The sequence below is a fragment of the Eptatretus burgeri genome, chromosome 6 (assembly GCF_056783735.1).
Source record: "Eptatretus burgeri isolate ZD-2024b chromosome 6, Ebu_testis_v1, whole genome shotgun sequence".
NCBI lineage: Eukaryota > Metazoa > Chordata > Myxini > Myxiniformes > Myxinidae > Eptatretus > Eptatretus burgeri.
In genome coordinates, this window is record NC_140966.1 from 86,827,888 (window position 1) to 86,843,409 (window position 15,522).

The window sequence follows — 15,522 nt, forward strand, 5'->3', positions numbered from 1 at the left end:
ATATTTGCTTGTATACAAATAAAAAACGCTCTTCTGGTTAACGAGTTGCATCGGCTGCACCTATTAGTTATGAGCTTAGCAGAGCTACAGCCACCTACATCTCCGTAGGATTGAACTGCAGTCAATACAGGGAAGAGAATTTAATTCTCAATTTTAAAGACCAGTCCACCCTGCTGATGAGGGAACATCCACTGTCACCTGCTTCGGGCTTGTTGGCTGCAGTAAAATGCTACTTGGAAGTAAGGGGCTGCAGCTCTGCGAAGCTCATGCCTAAAAGGCCGAGACTAAGCAAATGTTTAGCCAAAAGAGCCTTTTTAAAATTTAAATTGTTCCTGGCGACCCCAGAACTGTTCTGTGTACCAGACAGGTTAATGTGAGGCAGGCATTTCCTGTTGGTCAGCATGCATGAAGCAATAGCTGATGTGGCACCCACTACAGTGACGGGGTCTGATCTCGACATGCATACACACGTACTCCAGCTGGGCGATATTGATATTTTTGCAAGTTGATCATAGTCCCTCCAAATATGGACGATCTAGCAATACATCGATATTGCGTATTCACTTATGCTAATGTAGCGTGACCACCGAGTGGCGATAGCAGGCACTTGAAGGGATACACACTACACACTATCAATGTTTACATAACCATAATGATGACCTACTGCACAACAGCTTTAAGATATCGATGTATAATCTGTCCTGAAATTGATTGTAAACACTTTTGTGTGCTCCCATTGAAAACAGTGATTGTATCATTGTCATACAAACACATCATAATGGATTTTTTTTAACATTAATTGCACTTTTGCTGAGTGGTGAATAAGCCACTGTGGCCCAACTTCATCTGTTTTGTATATTTAAGTCACCAGATTGCTCCATCCATTCCTCTGCCTGTCACGCTCTTTTTGCTCGGATGTCATTACGATGTTATGTCTTGCATTCGACTCGACCTCCACTGATGTGCACATCATCCCGATGTCCAACACTCAACCCATCCTTTGCTTATCTATTTATTTATTTTTTTGTTTATAATGGGGAAATGAAATGCACATTGACTATGATGGTGGAGGTGTGGGGTGAAGGATGGGTGTTGTGTTTGACGCTGGTGTTTATCGCTCTTTGGCAGAATGCTTGTGAGCTGCACTAGGGGCAGCACTTTTTGTATGCGCGTTTCGCAAACTTGATAAAAGCTCTGCTGCTTTAAAATGTATCAGTCGGAGTTCAGATGTGGTGATTGGACCGGTGCAGATAGTCCCTCTACTCATCAGGCACAGGCTCGGGATCCTAAATGGAAGACCCGGTTAATGAGGCAGGAGAACTGGCAACTGAGATGGGACGAAGTTTTCTTACCATTCACATGAAAGGTGAGAGAATGGTGTTGCATACATCTTGTTTTTTTTTTTTCTGGGACTATCGAGTTATTACAAAACGAGTCCTTCGTGTCAATATTCTTACTAAATCAATGAAAATATGTCTCAAAATCTTCAGTTTACGATAACGCAAACCACTTTTTCCATTATGGAATGTACTGATGTATCGACAGTTTGAAAAATGTAGTAGCGTGTTGATGATATTATTTTTGAATATCTTACCGAGCCGATAATATTGAGATATCGCCAGCCACTAACACATACACACATATATTTCTCATTCTATTTGATTCTGATAACTCTGTTTCAGAGCATCCGTGCCTCCGAAGCAGTTTATTGACAAAGGTTATACTGTGTGGTTTGCCATTGCCTTCCCAGCAGTAGTTAGGGTAGGGATTTGTAATTTGTTCATGGTGCTGGGGAAAGCTCGCCCTTTCTTTGCGAAGAACACGGTGGGATATTTGACGCCCACCAACTAATGCTGGCAGACGGGATGCCCAGTTTAATGTTCCACAGAGGGACGGAACACAAATTGTTGAATCACCTTGCCTGTAAAACACCAAGATGACGGTTAGCTGGGTCAGGATTCAAACACGGGCTCGACAGCTTAGAGGTGAGTGTACAAAACAAACAAACACACACGGCACAATAGCTATTTACCAGGAAAAGATTTTCTTTATCCAAATAAAGGAAAGATGTTTTTGATTTCAGAATTTTTTCCTCCAAATTGGACAAAGCGAATACTTTACGCTCTACCCTTCAGTGTAGTGGACACACAAGCAATGATTGCAGCTGTAGGCTGAATCGGAATGTAATTATGGTGCATTTTCTTGTTCTACTTGAAACGAGATGATTGTGGCATGTACAGAACAAAAATGAGAAATGCCAACAACCTTTGCCAGGTGATCAATAGGTCATGGAAGGTTCTATAACTACATCAAAGTCATGGGATATTCTGATTACTTGCCAAAATCAATAAACAACAAACACGCACACAAAAGAAAAATCAAAAACAATAATAAAAGTACCTTCCAGAGCAATTGACAGGATTGAGTTATCTGCCAGCCAATCCAACAAAGCATCCTGCTTAACAGAGCCCCTGATGGGACGACTTGCCCAGCTCTGTTCTATTAACCGGGAAACCTTGGGAGCAATGGGAAAAAAAATAAATAAATAAAAAGACTGTGTGTGAATGTATTCCCTTTACCAACCTCCTTTTTTTATGTTTATTGACAAATGTTTTTCCTTGCCTTGTGTATACATAATTGAGGCTGATAGAAGAGTGATATCAGATTGGAAGGGAAGAAAAATTACATAAATGCCCCTGCCCTATCCCCTTATTTTTAAGAAACTCCTTTTATTTCCATCCTTAGCTTGTAATTAATCAGCATCAATGCACTTGATCTCATCAGATCTTGAAAGTGAAGCATAGCCCAGTTCGCACCCGAGTAGGAGACCTCAATAGAAGGCCTGGTGTCATTGACTAAGGAACAGCAGGATAGCTCAGTTGGTAGCACGGTCGCCCCTGAACCACCCGAGGATGGATCTTTGACTTTGTGGAGTCAAATCGGACTAAAACTACCACCCTAACATAGTATCAGCAAAGAATGTCACTATTTGGATCGGGACATAAAGGCACCAACCTATCTCGTCACTGCTTCGGTTATAAATATCAAAAAAACCCACACCTCTCAAAAAGAGTATGTCATTGTGCGGGGGTTGTCTGATTACATTCCCAGTCAATATATTAAATGGCATATGAACATTTATTATACATGTACGTTTACCAAGTTAAATGAATAACATTAAGAACGGGCTTGGTGCATTGAAGATGAATAAGCTGAGAGATTAGTTATTTGGATGTAGATACAGCACAAGCCGATACAGTACATATCCTGCTGGGCAAAACGGCCTTCTCCTGTGTCTAACTTTCCTTGTATGAATGATTTTGTGCCTTCACACCCAATTTCTCTATTCCACAATCTTTTGACAGATTTCTCTAACCAACAACATTCCACCCACCCAATGCCCCCTCCCCTCTCACCCAGTGTGACCACTCCTCATTTTCATAAATGCCAAGATGAGCCAATGAAAAAAGCCAAGAATTCACAAGGTTTCGGAAAAGCGATGATAATAGAAAACCTATATACGCCAAGAAAACCTCTAGAAAACCAAGCCACCAAGGTGAACAACGAATAGCCAAGATCTTGTGAAAAAAGCCAAGGAGTGGTCACAGTGTTCTCACCCCACAAGGATCATCTGATGCTTGAATTCTATTTTGACCATTCTCATATTTCCTTTATCCCTCTCACCTCCCTGAGAGACAGCATCTTGCAATGAAAGTGTGGCGAGCGAAGCAGCCGCAGCAGGATTTGCAGTCTCAGTTCATCAGCCACCCCGAATCCGTCCATGCATCCCTCACCCTCAATTTTCCCATCTCCACATTTGCCACCATTGTGCAACTCTTCCACAGTCAACTGCATCAGCATCAGCTTCAAGGATCCCAGGAGTCCTGGTACTGCAGCCACACGCTGAAGTGCCATGACGGGCAACAAAGGGGAACATCGACAGCAGTTATAACGGTAACGACAGTAAAAAAAAAAAAAAAAAGGAAATTTTAGAACAGCTGCAACAAAACCACAGGTGAAAACTTTCATTGCAAGAACATTGACATCCATCCCATAAGCAGGGTATAATGCAGTGTCCCTCCCATACATATTTTCACCACAGCGGATTACTTGTTTGTTCAATGCAGTAGAGGCTGGGCCGTTACATGGAACATTCATTTTAACAAATAACACTTTCAGTAAACAATCCTGTTTAAACACATTAATTTCAAGTCTATGTTATGAAAAGTAAAATGCACAATTTTTGTTATTGAAAAAATAATTTCTCTGCAATAACTCAATGGATTATGTAAAGCTTTATCATGACCAGTTCATTTATCACTCACAGGGTTCAAAATTACAGATACATGCAGGCACAAACTAGAGCGAAGTTGACGGCACACCGTTGCAAATCCCATGCTTCCCACCGAAAGCAAAGTTGAAAGATGAGAGAAAGTTCCAACAGGAATGACCAAATATAAATTTTGAGTTAAAATTTTTCCCCCATTTTGACCCATCACCCCAAGTCCCCACCCACTCTCTAGGGCATGAACTGGGGGTCAAATTCAAAAAAAAAAAACAACTACATATTTCGTGAGTGTCTCAATGTTAATTGCATATACAAAGTTAAATTGAGAAAAACATGTTTTGCAATGTTTCTGTAATTGCATTTTTTGGTATTTGAGCTTTTGGTCCTGCCCAAGGTACTGTTCTTGCACCCTTGTGCCACGTGGTGATCATAACTACCAAATGTGATAAATTTTTGCACAACCGTTTAGGAGGAAATAGCATGACAGACAGACAGGCAGGCAGGCAGACAGGTAGAGCCGATTACAGTATCCCTCCGTTTTTCATCAAAGAGCATGGGGATAATATGCCTGGTGATGGCTTAGTGGTTAGGGTGGTGGGCTTGGGATCCTAGGATCCTGAGTTCAAATCCGTCTCAGCTGTTAAATTAATACCAGGTGGGGTTGACTCTGCCTGTCATCCTTCCAAGGTCGGCAAAATGAGTGCCCGCATGCTGGTATTCTGTGTCGGAGTGGCGACCCATCCAGGATTGTGTCCAATAGCCAAGGACACTGCTTAGGCAGCACCAGCGCTCTGCACAGAGTGTGGTCCCGATGGATGGATGGATGGATGGATGGATGGGGATAATGATGGTGCACGTGAAACCTCCTTAAATGCACTGTGTTGTGTGCACATAAAACAAAATGTCATTTTGGGGGGTGGGGGGGGTTTCCTTGCCTTGCACATGATTGAGGCTCGTGGAAGAGCGAGAGCAGATTGGAAAGGAACAAAATAGAAAGGGGGGGTGGGGAATGCTAACAGCAGAATAAAAGTGAGAGTGAGATCAAGGCGAGGGGGAGGAGGACATGTGTGAGTGAACAAACAGCACATAAACTGAATGAAACATAGCAAAATGAAGGGGAAAACGGGGACAAAACAGAAAAGGAACAAACCAACCGATAACTAACAAATGAAAGGAGTTGAGGGAGAGTGGGGGAAACCACAATAATATGGAAAAAGGGAGTGCTTGGGAATGGGTCATTTGGGATAGAAGAAAACATGAGGATGGAGGGGGTATGGCCTGAAGTAGTGGTGACCAGCTGTCTTAAAATCCTGGAGGGAAGAATAGGACTGAACAGACTGAGGAAATTGCTTCAACAATTGAGAGAAAAGAGGAATAAATGAGTGGAGGTGAGCAGTTCGCATGGATTTTGGGAGTTTAACAAGAAGAGCGTTACTATCACACTCTGTGCCTCCTGCAGAATCCTGGGAGAGATAGAGCCAAGGGAGAGCAGAGGGAGCAAGACAAAAAAGAGGAGGCAGTGGAATACAGACAGATCACCAACCTGCTAATGAGAGAGAAGAGAGGAGAGGAGAGGAGAGGAGAGGAGAGGAGAGGAGAGGAGAGGAGAGGAGAGGAGAGGAGAGGAGAGGAGAGGAGAGGAGAGGAGAGAGGAGAGGAGAGGAGAGGAGAGGAGAGGAGAGGAGAGAGAGAGAGGAGAGGGAGAGGAGAGGAGAGGAGAGGAGAGGAGAGGAGAGGAGAGGAGAGGAGAGGAGAGGAGAGGAGAGGAGAGGAGAGGAGAGGAGAGGAGAGGAGAGGAGAGGAGAGGAGAGGAGAGGAGAGAGGAGAGAGAGCAACAGGCTTACACACTCAGATTTGTCGCAGATGATTCCAATGATTTTGACAGCCTTGCTTTGCACGGCATCAAGAAGGGCGATGTGTGAGGCAGCTGTGCTAGCCCAAAGGGGAGAACGGTACTCCAACAAACTGTGAATGAAGGGCTTGAAGGTTGTCAACAGTTCAGAATGGCCAAGGAAAGACTTTACACAATGAAGGACGTCCAGTCAGTGGCTAGCTTTGGAGACCAACTTGGAAATATGATCTGCCAAAGAAAGATCATGGCTGATGCTGAAGCCCAAAGTTTGAGCAACCTAACCTCTTCAAGTCGTTTTTATTTTCAGGAAGTACATGGAGGGGTTTACCAGATAGTCCTTTCAGAGAGACAGGGTGAGTGTGTGGAATTTGTCAGGGTTGAAAGACATATGGCAAGTGTTGGACCAACTCCAGATTCTCTCAATGTCTGCAAACAGGGAAGAGGCTGCTGCCTGTCTGTCTGAAGGATGATATATTGTTGTGGGCCGGGGTCTGGCGGCGATAAACGACCACGAGGTGGAGCAGTAGAGTCGTCTCCCACCGAAAACCCGGAATTTAGGTCATGACTCTCGGATAAGTCTGAGAGTTCACGGGTCCCTTAGCGGACCGTGGTCGCCAATATTTTGATGGCGTGGGGTAGGGTTAATGGCCTAATTTCAATATACCTAAATACCCACGTCGTCCAACTACCAGGGAAAACCACACCCTCGGCCAACTCTGCCCGGATCGAGTTGCAGGTACCGACTCGGATCCAGCGTAACCGAGCGGAGTTACCAGAGCCGCGCTGGTCCAAATGACAACTTACCGGCCCAAACAGCCTTACTATTTCTCAATACGTACCTTGCTAGGCCAATGAAAGAAAACACGAACAACGAACTGGAACATTTAACACGGGGGTTTATTACAAGTAATAATTGGGAGGAAGACACAGAGCAGAGTTATCATGAATAAAGAAATGTAATGTACAAGCAAAGGAAAGCACTTACACAATTTCTACTTCCAGATGGGGCCCACGGACACACACACACACCCAAAAGAAACTGGACCCCGTGGGTCTTTAGTCGGTAGAGCTGAGCTGGGGTACCTGTCCCGCCCCGTGCGGTCACACCGACCCGAACCACCACGGTGGGACTCGAACCCACGACCCGAAGGCCACGGCCCTGGCTGCTCGGTCACAAGACTTGCCCTCCAAAGGACCGCAGACCGCTCCAACCACGACCACGACAGTCTGCAGAGTCCTCGTCGCCAACCACTCAGCCACGATGACAGACTGCTCAGCAATCGCCACGATCTCCTCTCTGCCGAGCACTGGTCCAGACAACCACTCAGCCACAATGACAGACCGCTCGGCAATCTCCACGATCTCCTCTCTGCCGAACACTGATCCAGACAACCACTCAGCCACGACGACAGACCGCTCGGCAATCGCCACAATCTCCTCTCTGCCGAACACTGGTCCAGACAACCACTCTACCCTTCTGAGGTGTGAGGGGTCTCTTCTCCTCGCCACTCGCCTCCTGATTGGACGAGGGGTTGTCGGACGACTCGTGGTCACCTCCCGATTGGCTGAGGCGTGCGTGTCATGCTCGCCCTTTGCTCATTGGCTGGAGGAAACGGTCCATGCCCTTCCTTGGGGCGGAGCCTCGATCCGAAGCGACGGAGGCTCCGCCCACGCCCTCAGTCAAAAACACGTGGGCAATGGCGACTGGGTCGAGTGAAAGAAGGTGGCGTTGTTGTAGCGGATGGAGTAGTTGTTGTAAAAACCTAACTTAAAAATAACTCGTAGCGCACACACGAAATTCCCATAAGACAGAAGAAGGGATTCCAACTATAAACACATACTTATTGAAATAACTAAGCTACAGGGACTCTGGCTGTTTGTGTGCACAAGGTTTCCAAATGGGTAACAATATGACACGACAGAGAGTGGAATCATTAGCAAAGAGTTCGGCAGGATTTTCCAAGAAATCAGAAAGATCTTTGATGAAGATGAAGAACAACACTGGGCCAAAGACACTGCCTTGGGGGCACTGCAGCCTTGACAGGGAGAGGATATGAGATGATCCCGTCAAGAGCTTCACGATGACTAGGTGAGTGGAGGAAGTCAGTGATTTATGAGAGGAGGTGGTCTTGGATGCCATAAGCAGAGAGTTTTGAGATCAAGGCAGGGTGCCAGAATGTACCAAATGCTCAATATGTGTCCAGAGACTGACCTGATTTCACTTCTGAGATTGAGGTCTTCCAATCATTGTCGGCAGTTGAGAAGCGGCATGTTCTGGGTAGAATAACCGGGTCTGAAAACAAACTGATGATCTGAGATCAGGCCGTTGGAGAAAAGAATGGATTTCATGTCAACTACAATGACAGATTCCAGAACAACCCTACTTATAATTGGAAGCAAGCTTTTAGGCCTGTAGTTAAGAGGATCTGTATGTATGATGTGTCCAAAATATGACAGTTTCTGTTTTAGCATCAGCGCTTCTAATGTACACGGTGGTCTAATTTCTTCAAGCACCGATTTGTTTGTTCTTCATGCAGTCCATGGAATTTTTAACATTCGTCTCCAACTTCAGATTTTATAACTGTCAATCTTCTTTCTTTCATTTATTTTTCACTGTCCACGACTAACATCCATGCCTTGCAACTGGAAATACCAGAGCCTTCATCAGCCTCCTCTTGGTTTGTATTGTCACATCTTTGTCAATCCTGACGTTGCCGTTCTCCCCAACGCTAACCATCTATTAATTTCCCCTCTACATTCCCCACTCACTTAAATCCTAGAACTCAGGAAGATGAAACTTGCAACTATGTCCACGTGATCATCTTCCAATTTGAACACATCAATCTTCTCAGTTGACAAGATTTTAGTCATTTTTACGTATAAATAAAGACCAGCTTTTTCACTTTCCTTCTTTACTCTCTGCAGCAGATTCAAGTCCTCTTTACTTTCTGACAACAGAGTAGTATCGTCAGCATACCTTCGGTTGTTGATACATCTTCCTCCAATCCCAACGCTAGCCTTGATGTCAGGGGTCCTCAAATATTTTTGATCGTGGGGCAGAACCAAAATTCCTTAGCACCTTTAAAAGCTACATTCTGTGGACACTACCCTTTTAAAATGTTCTTGCATAAAAGTTGATCTATTTGCTCCATATTCCCAAGAACGTTTTTCTCTTCGGCAATTACAGTCACTAGTGCAGGCCTGTAGGTGCCGGCCCATAGGTGCGGGCCCATAGGTGCGTGCCAGTATGTGCAGCTTCGTTCCTTCGCTCTCGTAAACGACGACTGGATTGGGGCATTGTTTCAATTAGATCGGACCAACCGTATCATAAATGGCCATAACTTGGGAAACACCTGGGAAACATACTCAGGTCCCCAGCGTCAATTGTGACGTCATATCAAACGAGAAAGAAGAATTGACGCCTCTCTCTCTCGCCCCCCCTCTCTCCCCCTCCACTCTCCCCTCTCTCTTTCGCCCCTCTCTCCCTCTCTTTTGAATTGTGACGCTCCCTCTCTCGCCCCTCTCTCTTGCCCCTCCTCTCCCCCCCTCTCTCAGCCCTCTCTCTGTAAATGTATTCACAAATGTCTACCAAGCACAACAATTAATTCAAACCTTGGGGAAAAAAAAAACTTTCAAACCCTTGGGAAACAGCTCTTTCCCTTGGGAAAATTCAAACCTTGGGTTTAATGAATAATTTGAACAATTGATTCGAACCTTGGGAAAAAAACAGCTTTCAAACCTTGGGAAACACTTGGGAAACAGCTGAAGAACGATATCAAACCTTGAAAAGGCACATACTCAGGTCCCCAGCGTCGATTGTGACTTCATACCAAAGAAGAAGAAGAATTGTGACGTCAATCGTGCAAAATAATAAATGAATAATTAAACATTAATTGACATCATTCGTGACGTCATAGCACCGGGTCCTGTCATTGGTTGACAGATAAATGGCCGTAACTTGGGAACCGCTCATCCGATTGATATCAAACCTTGAAAAGGTACATCCGCGTGGCCCTGGCAATATTCCTGGCAAGTTTCAATCAGATCGGATCGGCGGTTGTCGAGAAACGGTGGTCCCAGACAAACAGACAGACACACACAGAGATTGCTGGAATTATAGATAGATGAAGCAAGAGTATTCAAGTAACAACTGAATACAATTGATAGACAACAGTACCCTACAGTCACCATGCCACCTCACCATCTGGCCTACATGCCAAGATGATGTGGCAAACTTCATTAGTGGGAACAAAAAAAGCAAATAGTTTATCAGAATAATGTATAAGAATTACACCAAAGCAAACTATGAACGGTCAGGGTAGTGTGGTTTATGTGAACAGTGCAGTCGTTTTTGCTTGTACGTGATCTTGTCAACACAGGGCCCAAACCATGACCTTGCCTATAATTGGAAGCAAGCTAATAGGCCTGTGGTTAAGAGGATCCAGATGTATGACGTGTCCAAAGTATGACAGTTTCTCTTTTAGCATCAGTGCTTCTAATGACCTTGCTACACTGTTCAAGATGAGGGTCTGTTCAGCAGGAGGGGTATTTATTCTTGGTATACTTCATACTCAAGAACACTGCCTCACAGATGTTTGTACAGTACTGCTAAAAAGGCTGATGAACTTGCATGCACACTTGCAAAGCTCAGAAAAGGGTGAGCTCAGGAAAGTAGAAATCCACAATCGATGACATCTGAAACTGTCCCTTCAGATCCATACTTGCTTGCAGATCAACCAGATCCAGCTGTAGATGATTAGGTGCTATCATAAAATCGACGCCTTGTTGAACTGATGGTTCCCAGAATCAATTACCTTGTGCTTCTTACCCTCCATTGCTGTATTCACTGAAATGAGGAAACTATATAGTTTGCACTGAGGACCACAGCCACAGGTGGTAGAGATGGGGAGGAGCTAGGCAGTGTATGTGGATGCGAAATACTTCCTGCATTTCATTATGCATTTCTCATGGGTGCAAATTAACATTTTTATCCACTGGCCAGCAGGGCCGGTGACTAGAAAAAGTTACCGGCCAAGCAGAATTTCTACCAGCCCGATAAAATAAAGACAAAAGTCACAAATTTGATATCAAACACTTTTAATATACTCGCATGAGTGAGTTTGATGAGTGAGGTTGGTTGGATGAGTGAGGTTGGTTGGATGAGTGAGGTTGGTTGGATGAGTGAGGTTGGTTGGATGAGTGAGGTTGGTTGGATGAGTGAGGTTGGTTGGATGAGTGAGGTTGGTTGGATGAGTGAGTTTGATGAGTGAGGTTGGTTGGATGAGTGAATTTGATGAGTGAGGTTGGTTAGATGAGTGAGTTTAATGGAGGAGGTTTGCAGAATGAGTGAGTTTGATGGAGGAGGTTGGGTGGATGAGTGAGTTTAATGGAGGAGGTTTGCAGAATGAGCGAGTTTGATGGAGGAGGTTGGGTGGATGAGTGAGTTGGATGAATGGGGTGGGGGTGGAGGGATGATGCAGGGAGGAGGAGGTTGTGGGTGATGAGGGGGGGACCTTTTTGTGTGGGTGATGGGGGGAGGGCAGGGGGGTTGTGAGTAGTGCTGGGGGGGGAATTTTTGTGGGTGATGGGGTGGTTGTGGGGATGGTTGTGGCTGATGGACGATGGGGGAGGGGGGGTTGTGGGTGATGGACAATGGTGGGGGTACTACTCGTCCACCCAACATCACATATAAACTCGCTCATCCACTGAACCTCACCCATCAAACTCACTCATTCACCCAACCTCACCCATCAAACTCAATCATTAACCCAACCTCACCCATCAAACTCACTCATTCACCCAACCTCACCCAAACTCACTTATTCATCTAACCTCACTCATCAACCCAAAAGCCTCATCAAACTCACCCATCAATCTCACTCATTCACCAAAATTCACTCATTTAACCAACCTGGCAGTGTTGGGCACAGATAACCAAAAAGTTAACTTTGATAACAACAATCCGATAACGATAATCCGGTAATTATAATACAAAGTTATCGGAAGTTAACGATAATCCGATAACGATAACTACTTTTTAACAAAAAAAAAAAAAAGCTTCAAAACCCATATAAAAGACTTATTTATGCTAAACCCAAGAATAAAATAAGCATTATGCGTCTTTTTAGAGTCTATGAGTCGTCACACACAGCACACACAGCACGTTTAACTGGACGGAGTCCAACATGCATTGGGAGGTTAACGGGACGGGTCAAGGAGACAATGTGAATCCAACAAACAAATTAATGTCCATTTCTTACCGAAAGAGCAATGGGAATAGGTCCGCGGAACGCTGCGCACACAAACAGGAAGGCACCGTTAATTCAAAAATGAGAGGCACGACCTTACAAACACACCAAGAACAGTTACAAACATGGTGCGACAGTATCTCCATGCCTCAACACTCATGTCCGATTGTCTGTCGCTCTGCCAAAGGTTAGAGCGTCCTTGTGTTTGAATTAACCGATCTGTACGTTTCCCAACCTTGACCGAACCCAGTACCTGCAGAGCCTAGCAGCCCCGCATGGCTGAGGAAGTCGCCATTGCAAGGCTTCTTCTTCTTCGTCTTCTTCTTCTTCCTCCTCCTCTTCTTCTTCCATTTTTCTTCACGCGGCGGCCTGATTCAGCATTATCTTGTAAAACAAGTAATCTATAATCATGTACATTTTTCTCCTCAATAATTAGTTCGGCGAAATGCGACCTGGAAACGATAAAAATGTTATCGGACAAAAAATTAACGGACATTATCGGACGAAAAAAATCGAGTTATCGGAAGTTAACTGGTCCGATAACGATAAATAAGTTAACTTCCAATAATAGTCTGATAAAAAAGTTAACTTCGATAATTATCTGTTATCGGATTCTCGCTTTTGTGCCCAACACTGCAACCTGGGCATGAGAAAATGCGTCCAAACCGCGCCAAACCGTCAAATCTCGCGCAATCACGCGTGATTTGGAACGAGATGAAAACAGACAAAATGGCCGCCGCAGAATTACCGGTGATTTCTACGGACAAAAACAGTAGTTCTATTTGAGAAAACTAGTAGAGAAGCTAGTACAAATTGTACAAAATAACAGGAATCACCGGTGATTCGCCAGCCGCGCAGGTAAGGCAGTATTGTGTACCCGCCCAGCACAAAAGTTAGGCGCCATTGGCGACCAGGCGGCCGTTAATTTGCACCCCTGTTTCTACCTTTTTCTCAATAACTCCAAACTAAATCTTCCTTGAAAGTAAAGTTGGTAAACGATTCTCCCTTTAAAAGTATTTTAAACATTTTAAAATGCTCTACTTTCACTATCTCCCAGTCAGGAATTCACCACGTCTTCTTCTTCTTCACCTTATCCATCATGCTTCATTTTCTTCAGAAAGATAGTTTTGTTCTTTTCTACTGTTCTTTTTGTTCTGTTGCATCCTCATGTTTTGTGTTCTCGCTTTTCCATGAGCTCAACTATGTGTACTATATATATATATATATATATATATATATATATATATATATATATATATATATATATATATATATATATATATATATATATATATATATATATATATATATATATATATATATCCACTGACGGGGGATTAGGAAGGATTAGATCCACAGTTGAGACTGATGATGCCTGCGTTACAGATGTGGACCATGGTCTGCCTTTTCAGGACCCTTGCTCTGTCATCCAAGTTTGATTTCCTCATGATGTACTCACTATACAGATTGAACAAGTAAGGGGAGAGAATGAACCCCTGTCTGACCAGTTTTCCAATTCCAAACCATTCTGTCTCTTCATGCCCCGTTCTTACTGGAGCTTCTTGTTTCACGTACAGGCTTCTTATCAGTCATATCAGGTGCACCGCCATCCCCATTTCCCTCAGTGTAATCCACATCAATTCATGATCAACATCATCAAAAGCTTTACTATCTATTATGTAATGTGAAATGTGGTGTCTGTGCATGTGATTGGATGTTCACACGTTCGGCTGTCTCCCATTTCCGGTGGCCGCTTCCTGCACTGTCAAAAGCTCCACACGCAGGCAAAGCTCAATATTCAACCAGAAGAAATGCATGATACCAAACAAGATACATTTCAAATGTATAAATAAAACATGGAATCACAGTTTGTGTATTAACAGTGCATGAAGGATATGACCTGGGCTGACAGGATGGCCTCGAGGTACACACACTTGCTTCTAAGCTGTCTTGCTTGGGTTTGAATCTCAGCCCAGCCATAAACTGTCATCCATGTGTTTCACAGACTGGGTGAATCATTAATGTGCATGCCATCCCACCGATGAATGATAAACTCGGTGTCCCATCAACCGACATTAGTTGGTGGACGTTAAAGATCCCCCAAGGTGTCCTTCGCAAACAGTGGGCGAGCCATCGCCAGCACCGTGAACAAATGACAAATTCCTGGACCTAACTACTGCTGTGAAGGCAATGACAAACCACCCCGTATAACCCTTGCTTAGAAAGCCGCTTTGGCAGCACCGACGCTCCGTGACAGAGTATGAAGATTATCACAAAGTTAAACAAACCATGTCAACGTTGTTATTAACAGTAGCATAGATGGCAAGTGACCCACATTTCACGGGTTTGACCCGTCTTGTTTCTGAAAACAAGCAGACCCGTTTTAATATCGTCAAAACCCGTATTGGATAGAAAATACAATAAACTTTGAAAATGCAATGTTTCCCTCCTATTCCACTCGCAAGGACTGACACAGACTGATAGACCTGCAGCGACCTCGAGCCAATAGGCAAGGTATCGCTCTGGTTTCCACTTTTCCATTATTTTCATCTATTTTGGTTTTCAGTTTTTCTTTATTTTCATTCCTTTATTCTAATACCCCAATCCTTTGTATTTTTTGTGCATTCATGCCCACGCGTGTCTGTCGTCTCCCACTTATGGCGCATGCTTCCCACACTGCGTTTGAAAAGCTCAACATTCACTTTTGAAAAGATGGCAGAAGAGGCATGAATAAAGTTGATACCAAGTTTTATTTCATAAACGTGATATTTTGCCCTCTTTTTAGACAAATCCAGCCTCCGCCACCCGACGCTGCACCACCATTTTGCGATGGGCGGTATAAGTAGCTCAGAGCTTTGGCTATGAGTGAAACCAAGAATGTATTACAATGAACCTTTTCAAGTTCATGGAATAATTTAAATTGATGGACTAATTGAAACTTACCCCGTCACTTGGGACGGGTACTTTTGCTTGCTTTTCCCGTCAATGGGGCCAGGTACTCTAACTAGTAATCTATAAAACAGAAATACATCTTCCTTTGATATTCTCATACTTTTTCCATGATCTGCCTCACATATTTACAAGGTTCAGGAAGGTTTTAGGCAGAAATTTAAAAAATGGAACAAAAAAAACAT

The 15,522-nt window shown here is 44.0% G+C and overlaps 1 protein-coding gene across 1 annotated transcript in view; it reads right to left on the reverse strand.

The window, feature by feature from the left end:
- USP24 (ubiquitin specific peptidase 24) overlaps positions 1-15,522 on the reverse strand; it is a 213,657-nt gene that overhangs the window by 157,922 nt on the left and 40,213 nt on the right. The window contains exons 10-11 of the mRNA XM_085886059.1: positions 3,685-3,903; positions 2,401-2,515 (exon numbers count right to left, since the gene is read on the reverse strand). Of these exons, the coding sequence (XP_085742185.1) occupies positions 2,401-2,515; positions 3,685-3,903 (334 nt within the window). The remainder of the gene's footprint in view (positions 1-2,400; positions 2,516-3,684; positions 3,904-15,522) is intronic.